The 12,006-nt window shown below is 35.5% G+C and overlaps 1 protein-coding gene across 3 annotated transcripts in view; it reads right to left on the bottom strand.

Annotated features, from left to right (window-relative positions):
- VPS13B (vacuolar protein sorting 13 homolog B) overlaps positions 1-12,006 on the bottom strand; it is a 354,623-nt gene that overhangs the window by 18,986 nt on the left and 323,631 nt on the right. For all 3 annotated transcript variants that reach the window (XM_081322737.1, XM_081322739.1, XM_081322738.1), the window contains exons 53-56: positions 8,319-8,446; positions 7,832-8,031; positions 4,928-5,043; positions 2,660-3,483 (exon numbers count right to left, since the gene is read on the bottom strand). In XM_081322737.1, coding sequence (XP_081178863.1) covers positions 2,660-3,483; positions 4,928-5,043; positions 7,832-8,031; positions 8,319-8,446 — 1,268 coding nt within the window. The remainder of the gene's footprint in view (positions 1-2,659; positions 3,484-4,927; positions 5,044-7,831; positions 8,032-8,318; positions 8,447-12,006) is intronic.

The following is a 12,006-nucleotide window of genomic DNA, read 5'->3' as shown; positions in this document are numbered from 1 at the left end:
TTGTTGTAGATTGTGATGTTAAAGAAACTAACTTGATGTTGAACATGATAACGGCAGCACGGTTACTGGTGGGACAATATTGGAAGAAGGATAGTTTTGCCCACTGTAGAAGAATGGGTGTTTAAAGTTTCGAATCTTGCAGAAATGTCTAAGATTTCTGCTTATCTGAAGGATCATTCACAGGAAAGATATATTTCAGTTTGGAGGAGATGGATAAATTATATTCAAAACAAATATGGGACTAAAAAGTATCATTTAGCTTATGAGTAGATTTTAGTGGGATATTGTTATTGGTATGTTGTTTGTAGTTATGTTAAAAGAAAGTTAAAGCGCATTATGAATTTGGTTAATTGTATATTATGCATACTTTTTATTTAGAATATGATTATTGTAACTATAATCCTGTATTTAGCTCTGGGAAGTGGGGGGGGGGAAGTGGGTGGGTTTGGGGTGGGAGGGATTTGGGGATATATTGTAAAATTTTGTTTTTGTAAAACTCTTTAATAAATAAAAAAAAAGAAAAAAAGAAAAGTCTACTAATTTGATACACCAATTGACTTTCAAGCCAATAGGAAAATAAAATTTTGTTTTTGTAAAACTCTAATTAAAAAAAAAAAGAAAAGTCTACTAATTTGCTTTTCTACCAATTCATAGGGAAAAATGTCTGAGTTCATTTATTCTTATAAACAGACCAATCCGGCACCAATAAAGAAGAATATTTGGTGCTCTCTATACTTGGTTATTTTCTTGCATTTTATTACCTACATAACCTAGTTGGATAATAAAAAAGAAAGCAACCAAGCTCAGACAGCAGCAAGGACTCCTCAAACCAATTTGGATGTGTCCTGCAACATTTACAGGGTCTCTGAATGTATATGAAATTAGCTACTCCTCTGACACCAATTCACATAGTGGCTGACAGCACACATTAGAATGATCTAGGTCAGTGATAGCCAACCTTTTAGAGACCGAGTGCCCAAACTGCAACCCAAAACCCACTTATGTATCGTCAGGTGCCAGGTGGGCATGGCCAATTGGGTGGGTGTGGCCAATTGGGTGGGCATGGCCCATTGAATGGGTGTGGCTGCGGTGGTAACGGCAGACTTGGTGGGACTAAAAAGTTCAATCAATCAATTCCAACTTTGCGAGATCTTTTTTCCCCCCGCGAGAAGTTGATATTGATTGATTGAACCTTTTTTTTGCATACGGCAGCAGAGGCCTAAATCGAAAAGGTTTTATAAAACCCAGCTGAAGGCCTTGGACTGGGGCGACGGCACGTGTGCCCACAGAGAGGGCTCTGCGTGTCATCTGTGGCACGCGTGCCATAGGTTCGCCACCACGGATCTAGGTCATGGGTATCAAACTCGCCATATCACTTGACGTGTTATGACATGGCAACTTTTTTTGCATTGCTGGAGCTGGGGTGGTGTGGCCTCTGTATGATGCAACTGGCCTGTGGGCTGGCAGTTTGACACCCCTGATGTAGGTCATAAGAATTGGAATGGAGAAAACTAATTGTTTCAATGCAATGTATATACTTGTATATAAAAATGTGTTACAGAGATTGAGTCATTTTGTGAATGTGCAGATATGGAAGAAAGACAAGGTATCCATTAATCTAAAAGATTGTTTGCTCGGTATTGATCTTGGATAGCAAAGAATCAGCAAAACAAACACACGGCTCAGATCAAAGGACAATAAACATCTGTATGCCAGTCTAGTGTGAGGATTCTATGAAGAAAGACACATTGCTAATCATAAATGGCAGCCAAAGAGAAACTGAACAAGAAAACAGTTTTCAGTGGCCTAATTTGCTTCAAATATACAGAGATGAATTGAATAATGCCAGAAAAGAAACTCCTTTTCTGAGATCATGTTAAGAAATGGTTTGGAATTTCGAATTAAGTAGCTGGCTAGCACAGCAAAGAGACAATCAGAATGTAGAATCTGTTTGTGTCAAGGCTTGTGAATATCCCATAAAAGTCCAAATAATTTTTGCTGTTTAATATTACTAAGTTTTCTTCTCATTTTCAGATGAGTTAAAGACAATATTCTTTGAGACAGCATGGTTACTTTGCAGCTGCAGAGCAATAAGCATGGTGACAATAAAAAGAAAAATCTCCTGACCTCTACTATCTGAATAGGTAATACAATTTTTCTTAGCAACAGCATGGAAACAGCTTGGTTGCTTCTCCCTTTTTCCAGGATGATTTCTATTTAGCCCACCTAATATTTAAAATAACATTTCCATGAGTAAGAACTAAGAAGCAATTCTAAGTACTTTGTAACCTTAGCTACGCTTTCTGGAACATATGATGATTAAACTATGGTCATTTCTCAACTTATCTTGCAATTGATGAAATGAGCTGCAGCTCATGAAAGCTTATGCCTTTTAATAAAACTTGTTAGTTGGAAAAGGTTCTGCCAGATTCCTCCTGATTTTTTTTCTCCCAAAGGAAAAGGTATCTCTAACAAAAGAGTTGGGTGGACAACCATAGAGTTTTTCGTCATCAGCGCAGGACAAAGCATATCTTCTATTGGGGTCTTTCAGAAATGCAGCCATGCATTGTAAACTTAACCTAAAAAAATCAGAAATGCAGCCATGCATTGTAAACCTAACCTAAACAATGCATACAACTATTAAAAAACAACAACATACCTGCTCGAAATAGTGCTCCTGCAGCATAATGCATGGCCAGGGCATGAATAAGCTGCCTGGCAGTTGTAAAAAGGGGTCCTCGTTCAAACACAGAAAAGGAGAGAGGAGTGTGATCCGAAGCAATATATATCTTCAGTGAAGCATGGATGCTCACCAAGAGGTTTACTGGCTGGATGGCCAGCTTCCTTAACTTTACCGGATTGACTAAAGCATTTGCATGCTGCCTCACCTGTTCTGGCAGTGCCTGGCTAACAGTTAATGCTTTTGCGGAATGACAAAAGCTTTTGCTGTCTGGAAGATAGGTCTCAAATAAAGTCTTAATGTAATACACAAATGTGTCTTCCACATATAACCTGGCTGGTTTCATTTCAAAATTGAGATCATTCACATGAAATAATAATTTTTGCTCTTTTGACAAAGTGACACAAAGTTTTACAAATGCATTCTTGTTACATTCTTCCAGGTCTTTACTGGAAAGCGTAAGGTTATGGACTTTAGCCCACTGTATGGTTTCATTTTTTTCTCCCTGGCACAATACTACTGGGAAATGAAAATTGGACTTGTTGTAGAGCTGATTGTCCAGCTGAAAGTCTCCACAGTAAATCTGGAGAATATAGAACTGCTGAAGGCCACTGGTGGACTCTTCTTGAAATTTATGAAAGAGAGGTCTAAGGTAGCTAGCAACTGGAACCATATTAAGATAAATGTAGTCTACTGTAAATCGCAGAAGTTCTGATGATACTTTAGGGTTCGTGATGTCATCATACACTGTAAGGCTGAGTTGGTTAATAAACAACTTCAACACAAGGCTTTGCTCCTGGCTTCTGTATAAGAGAAAACAGCATCATAAAAATTCCTCCAGTTACAAGTAAAAAATAAAATGCATATGATTTTTTTTGGTGAACTGAACATGAGGATCTGGTCAACTTATGCAAACAGATATCATTGTATGTGCCAAGCCACATCTTCCCTACCCGTTTAACATAAGTGCATATTTGAATTCTTAATGTAACGTTATGTTTAAACTTCCTTCTAATATTTTATGCACAGTAATTTTCAGTTGTGTTTGTATTGTAAATGGCAAATAAAGCAATCAGTGGAAAATATCCCCACATCTTGTTATATCTTGGGCTGTTTGAAAAACCTCTATATACTATTCTGTTTTTGTTTTAGCTTTGCCTTTATAGTTTTAAAAATAATTATAATGTAATAGGTTTATGATTGTTATATGTATGTATGTATGTATGTATGTATGTATGTATGTATGTATTGTTTTATTGAATTGTTGTACACCAGAATTCTCCAACATTTTCAGCTTTGCGGACCGGGGGAGATGGGATGGTTCCACATGCTCAGCTGCTCGCACAAGTGGGGATACAGGCGCATGCTTGCCCACCACTTCCACGGCCCAGTTCCAAAAGGCTCATGGCCTGGTAGTAGGCTGTGGCCTAGGGGTGGGGACTGTTGTTGTACACCATCCAGAGTCACTTTCCATGGGATGGGCAACCATTTAAATTTGATTGATAAGTAAATAATAAATATGAATAGTTTCTATTATGGATCATTAATGTCACATTATGGAAGCAGCATTTTCCCCTGTTAAATCACCATGGATATTTTAAAATGATGATAGGTTGGCTTGCTTCACGGTCTTAGCCACTCTTCTGCTAAGCTTAACTGCAAGTGAACCAGTAAATACTGATACTTGCTAATTTCATGGTGATTCCTAATTATAGGATCTTTTAAAACTACACAAACTAAGCCTGCAATAAAATTTCTGTGCTCTCTATAATAAAGTCAAGCACTTTGGCAGATATGAATGGGTGATATTATAAACCTCACAACAGAGATTTTGCAGTTTGGGGCCATAAGGCAGTGTAATAAAGATGATCAACTGCAAAGTCTGTATTGGATCATTCTTCTGTCCTGCATCATGAATGAGAACTCCCACAGACCTCAATGGGAGTTATGTGCAAGAAAGGTCTGCTGATCTGGCCAATAAACTTGAAATGTGTGAGACTTCTCTTGAGTTTTGTTTATTATAACAGGCACTTCATGTTTATCCTTTGGTGACATGACCTCAGATGTTAAATTGTCACGCCTTACAATGATATACAAAATGTTAACATGCGTTCTAAATATACACCACTCACATGTGCAGTGACACCAAACAAACAAATAGTTGTGCTAGTTTTAATAAGTCACTTCACACTCAGAGGACTAAATAGCTACCCAGAACAATTTTCTTTCCAAGCAGTTTTAACATACCTGATCAAACTGTCTTGGTGTCCTTGCTTTTCTTCAGGTGTTAAAGTGATTATTACTGTCCCGCACTGATGAGCAATATCCACATAAAGGTAACCAAACCCAGTTAAGAAAACAATCTGTGAAAAATAAATAATTCTTAGAAATCTAACAAAGGTGGCTCTGCCTTGATTCATTAAAATTAACACTGAAATCGAAGAGATAATGACTGTTTCTAAGAAAATATAAATAACAGTTAGGGTTAATTCATAGGGTCCCATCTTCCCTCCATAAGAATAATTGTCTACACTGGCTTTTATCATCTAGGAAAGACAGGGCATTTGGCTAAACATTTGCATGAAAGTATACTTAGCCATATTGAAAGACATGATTGTACAGCCACTTCTAAGAATTACATACTGAAACACTGTGTCAGCTGAAGATCTGATACCGTATTGTGATGCATTTCTTTCTTTCTCTGGTTCCAGAGGTTCTCCAGTTCAAATAATTCCAGCATGGATGCACAGGAATTTACCCAACTCAACAAAGAATCATCTCTTGCTCTTTGAAAATTATAATCATTTTTAAATTCACAGATTTGTTGAAAATAAAGGTATCACTGCATATATAAACTGAAAAGTGCTGATATTAATTTGTCCAGTAGCTCTGGTCTACTCAGACATCTATATTCCCACCAGTGAAAAAACATCACCACTTCCAAAGCAGGTAAAAAGCCTGAAATGTGCTTAATCTAACCAAGGGAATGGAAAAGGGAACCTTTTTTCAAATGTAGCCATGTTATTAAAAGCTTGATAAATTACTATTCTTGTTTCTAGATTACACTTATCTTGGCTTAGCAATGTTATTAGTGGACACAGAACTCTTCTGAAACATGAAATAACATCTTGCTGAATTATTTCTTTGAAGATTTCCTGATGGCAATTAATTCCTCAGGTCAAATAAACATAGCAGAGGAAGCTCTACTATTTAGTTTCTTAGAGTTACAGACATTTGCCTTCCTTAAGTATGCTTTTAAACTTGCATTGTGAAAAGGGAAATTTTTTTTGCCTTTGCAACTCCTGCCTGTTTCTGAACGCTTTGGAATCTGAGCCAAAGTTGGCTTTGATAGCAAATGGCAGATGGGAATTTCAGTTAGTATCTACTGAGCTTTCTTACAAGAGGAAAGAGCACTTAAATTAATGGCTCAACTGAAAGAGCAAACAGCTTACGATCTTATGATATCGGAGTTGCTTTCATTTTTGTGCCAAAATTACAACCAGAACTAACCAATTCTAATGCAAAGGAATTGCAAGTTCTGTGTTTCTGAGAAATGATTATATACTTGATAGCACATTTTTTTCAATATTCTGATTTCAAGATAGAGTTCCATTTGGCAAATAAGTTTTTAAATAATGTAACCAAAAGCTCTTTGAACTTTAATACATAACCAAGAAAATGAAACCTGCAGAAAAAGCAGTGGAAGCTGATGCTCTCTGGATAAAAGCATCCACATCATGAAAAATGTGAACTTTCACTCGGGAAACCTAGACATAGACTGAAAGTGGCATCATTTCTCTGACTACAGGTTGACATTGAGGAAATCCTTTTTCCATCCAAGCCCTCGTTGTTCCCTTCAAAATGTTTACTAAGGGATCTCCTGAGGAACCACGCAATCCCAAACCACAATCCTGGACAATACAAGAAAAGACCAAGGGAAGAGATAATATTTCTTCTTTTGGTAGCAATTCTATGATCCAAGTGTTTGTTCAGCAATTAACAGCATTGCTTACTGATTTTTATTTTTTAGCTTAACTTGGGAAAGATGCAGCATTTGTTGACAATAATCCCTTGGTAGTGTTGTGTTTCTCATTCCTCTCACTTCTCTATAAGTTTTCTTTATTATATTTTCTTTATCTCTTCACTAGCAACATTTGGTTTGGAAAATCCTTGGCCAGGATTCCTTTCCTCTTTAAATCTCTTGCTCTATAAAACTTCATATATATTCATGGTGCAACTAAATAATACAAGATTTCAGCAAAACAAGCTCTGCCACTGTTAAATATTTAAAATGAAAGTAATCACCAATGTGGGAGCTAATATTTACTCTTAAAAAGTTAAAGTGATACCCTTATCACTTCATCTCTCCCCAACAGACTTTGGATAGGAACATAGATTTGAAGCAGAAAAATGATACCATTCCACAATCCCTTGCTGGTTCTATTTTAAATATGGTTAAAAGGCACCAAAAAGCATGCATTTTAAAATTGTTATAAGATAATCTTAACTTCTAACATCGAACCCAAAACAACAAATGTTTCTGAACAATGGAAAGCACATGTTGATTGATAAGATTGAAAAATGTAATGAAGAATAAAACGTTTACACGGTTCAAAAATAGAAAAAAATTAAAATGTTTTATGATAAAAAAAAGAATAAAATGTAAAAAAAATATATTCAGTCTTTAAAAGCTGGAAAAAGATTGCATTTCTACCTTTACAATGATAACAGAACTGCCCTCAAATCAATAAGGTATTATAATCTGATTCCGCTTTATTTTTGAAACTCAAAAAATGTTTACATATACGGTTCTGCTAAGGTAGAAGAATCACTAAACACAACAGAAAAAACAATTATTTAAGGAAGGATCATTTAGCATCTCTTGGGAGGACCAAAATATTAGTCTCTCTCCTTTTTCATAGTATATATTTCTTGCTTTTTAAAAATTAAATAGAAGAGTGTCATATAAAATTAGCATACCTATAAAAAACCCTTTTCTGCTACAAGGAAATGCATTCAGGCCCTTTATTTGTTTTTAAGTTGTAGATATTATTTGTTATTATTGTGGATTTATAATGTGCTCTATGCAAATGTTATCTTTTATTGTTAAAATACTTTACGCTGCAACACAGTCAATTTAAAACCACTAACCTGTGTTCCTTGGTTATTAATGTCAACAGAATCACTCCATTCATTTGCCTGTTCCTCTGATGATACAACTTTTAAAAGAATGCTAGGAACCAATTCTCTGTTTTTGCAATCTGGATAGCTGGCAATTTGATGATAAAGCTCATGGTGCACTGAACTTTCAGCTGGAATATGCTTGCAGTAAATAGCAAACTTTGGTGTGTCTATAATTTAAGGAAATATCAAATAGGCACTTTAAAGAACAGTCTCTGAATTTATGGTGCAATTCCATATCTCAATATGCACATGCAAATCTAGCCTGTAAAGAACTCTATCTGACAGATTATCAGTACATATCATTTCCTTGTTTATTTTATGGATCTTCTCTTTACTTCCTTGCCCACACAAACTAAAGTTTGGCTTCATTTTGGATAAATGACAAGGAAAAACAAGCACAAGCCTCTTCATTAAAAGGCTGAAGCATTATGCTGTAGCAACAAAAATGACATACCTTTGATGTTTTCTTTCAAAAGCAGTGAGACAGGACACCTGTTGTAGATAATTATGCGAGGACTAGGATCTTCTGATAGAGTTAAGTATGTCACCCCAAGATGTTCCTGGTAAGTCAATGCTATAGCTCTAAACAAGAATGCAAAATACACACTTCTTTGAAAAAAGGTTCATTTGCAGCTAAAAACTGTACCTTCTTAGTAAGATATTAAAGAATAATTATTTGAAGTTTTTTTTTTACCTAAAATCAAAATCCTCCTATCTTAAATATAACATTAACCTTATGAAAAACCTAAGAAAGAAAAACTAGATGGGGAAGTAGTTGTAATACAAAAAGATTTCATGTGAGAAAATATAATCATATGTACAAGATTTGCCCTAAAGATGTCCTTCATTTAAAAGGACAATTCTGTAGTATTAATGTGACTACTCCAAAGAACTTTCCAGTACTAAACACCACTTATACTAAATAAATGCAAAATGGTAATAGTATATATGTATATAATGAATGCCGATTTTAAAAAGATCTAGTGAAAGAAAAACTTGGGCACTATTTTTGAACTTGAATCAAACAAATTGTTTTTTCTTCTGTATTCTAAATAATGTTTGACCAAACAGTGATCAAGAATATTAATCAGTTTCATTAAAAATACAATGATTTTATTCATCATCAAAGAAATTGATAATATTCTTCAACGTAGGTATACTGTCAAAGCAAAATTTAAATAATTATTTAGAATGTTTCTTGAACCACACTCTTGTGGCATGCTAAAATCTCCTTACATATTTTCAGTGCTGGAAGAGTCGCTTATTTTCTCTAAATGCTTTCCATGCATAAAGTCCAAGGTTACTCTGGAAAAGCAGGCAGTGAGGAAAATGACCTGATTCATTATTAGTAGTTTCCTATGTTAGTTTAATGGCCGTTTGAAATAAATAGCCAATATTACAGTAGAACAATTATCCAGGATCTCAGGGGCTGCCACAAAGAAGAGGGAGTCAAGCTATTCTCCAAAGCGCCCGAAGGCAGGACAAGAAGCAACGGATGGAAACTAATCAAGGAGAGAAGCAACCTAGAACTAAGCAGAAACTTCCTGACAGTTAGAACAATTAACCAGTGGAACAACCTGCCTCCAGAAGCTGTGAATGCTCCAACACTGGAAGTTTTTAAGAAGAGACTGGACAGCCATTTGCCTGAAATGGTATAGGGTTTCCTGCCTGAACAGGGGGTTGGACTAGATGACCTCCAAGGTCCCTTCCAACTTTACTATTATGATTATGATTATAATAAATTGAGTTCATTTTAAAAAATAATCTACACATTTTTATACCAAAAATGATAGCATTAGAAACATATATGAACACAGAAAAATGAAAATATTGTGTTCAGTATGCAGCTGGAAAAAAGAAGATAATTTATCTATTGTTTAAGAAGAAATGAGCAAATAACTGAGCTCTCATGTCTATCGAGCATCCATATCTAGTCTACACAGGGTTTTTATTGTAAAGGAGAGAATAAACTTAAAATAGGTGAATACAAAATATATCAAGTCTGGAGCCAGGAATCTTTACTTCTTTAGAACTTTGCTAGTGTGTCCTGCTGATGTCTGGTAGGATTACTGTGTTTTGTCAGCAACTTTTTTCTAAGGCATATTTTGGAATCTCTTGAAGCTCAGCCACACTCTTCATAAATCATCCAGAGAAGTCACTGTTGAATGATTGAAATGATATAAGGTATTCCCCTCCTCAGTGCTTAGGGATTGAAACTCATTGTCTTCAAAGCATCTCCCACATAGATTACTCTAAAGGCAATACCATATGGTTGATTCTGATCTTGCTTAACTTTATATAGCTTCTTATTTATATCTACAGTATATTCTAAGAACAAAATCAGTTTCGGGACAGGAAATGGAAATCAAGTTTTCTAATCAGCAATGGAATTTTTACTGTAAGGAGTGGTTTAGTTTCAAAGGGGAAGGCAACTTTGGATATAGGTTGCCTTTAAAACTTGGACACTTTCCTTCTGTATTCTCCAGATCATCACTTCCCTCATTAATTTTCTTCCATATTCTTCTCGTTTGTTCTTCTTTCAAATAAACTATAAATAGCTATCTTTCTCTTCAACTACTACATTGGAAGAGATCTAACACACCCAGAGGAAGAGATTAGATTATGAAAATATCACATCCTCAAAATACCTGAAGCTAAATGAACAAAATCATTTGCATCATTGATTGCTGTCATATATAAGGAATGAAAAGCAGAAATATGAAAGAAATGAGGACACCTTTTTCATGTAACAAGTACATTACTACATGTCTCAACCATTCAAATAACAATCCCTCTATTCCTACTGTTAATAGTTGCATCTCCTATGTGATATGAGGCTGCACATATCATAGGACTATATCATTTTTGGCGGAATTTGCATCCAATTCTAATTGGCCCACACCAGAATTCCTAGTGCTTTCAGGAGTTACTAAGGCACTGACTTGAGTAAATCTCTGAAGAGAAAGCAAATTTTATAACTGAATGGTAGTAATCAAGAGTAGCTTTCATTTTTTGACTAAGGTATTCTGATAGAAGTGTCACATTTCTATGGTTTCAGATAATTTGCTATTTTATGGGGTTACAGATAAAAACTTTATTCATTTGTTTAATTTATATGCTGCAAACAACATGTAGGAAGAGATACATATTATGTCTATGATGACAAAGAATCAGAAGGAATCTGGAAACTTCTTTTCCAATGAATACATTTTATTAAAAGGCATTAACTTTTGTGAGCAGCAACGCATTTCATCATCAGAAATATTTAATCAGCCCAGTCACTCTTTCCATTTGATGAAACCAGTTGCAACAAGAAAATATATTCTTCCATATATTTTATTTTCTTTTTTGTTTGTATCTGTCCTGCCTTTATTAATTTTTACAAATAACGCATCCAACACAACTTCCTCCTATTTTCCCCACAATAACAATCCTGTGAGGTGGGTTATGGCCCTTTCTGAACTTAGCTGAAGTATTAATTCTTTATGCAAAATGTATCGGAAGAGACTCTGATTACACTTTTAAATGTTACAAGCCATATACATTACTGGGGCCTTATATTTTAGGTCAGTGCCATGATGGCTCAGGGATTAAAGAGGTTGAGCTTGTCAGCTGGAAAGCTAAGACCCCAGTGCTGCACAACAGGATGAGTTCCCATTACTTGCTCCAGCACCTGCCCATCTAGAGTTTGAAAGCATGCAAATGCGAGTAGAAAAATAGGTACTACTTTGGTGGGAACACAATAGTGTTCTGTGCTCCTTGGTGTATAGTCATGCTGGCCACATGTCTTTGGACAAAGCTGGCTCCCTTGCCTAAGAAACAGAGATGAGCACTGCCCTTTAGAGTCATATACGACTGGATAAGGAAAACCTTTATGTTTATATTTTAGCTGAGATACTAATCTGAGTTGTATATTTTTGTATCAATTTCTTGACACTGTCTTTTATTACTTCAGATTGGGCCTAATTAGAAGCACAGAAAAATAACGTAGCTACTGTAATGTTGATACTGCTACTTTCCTCTCTGGTATATACGTATACATGAAAAAGCTTTTGTTACTGCTCAGTGATTGAAAGAACTAAAGTGAATAGCAAGATGATCTTTGAGCTGCATCATAGGCAATAGTGGTGACAATGTAGCTG

Source organism: Vipera berus (genome assembly GCF_964194415.1).
Source record: "Vipera berus genome assembly, chromosome: 3".
Lineage (NCBI taxonomy): Eukaryota > Metazoa > Chordata > Lepidosauria > Squamata > Viperidae > Vipera > Vipera berus.
The sequence above is the reverse complement of the archived record's forward strand: the minus strand, read 5'-3'. Positions and strand labels throughout refer to the sequence as shown.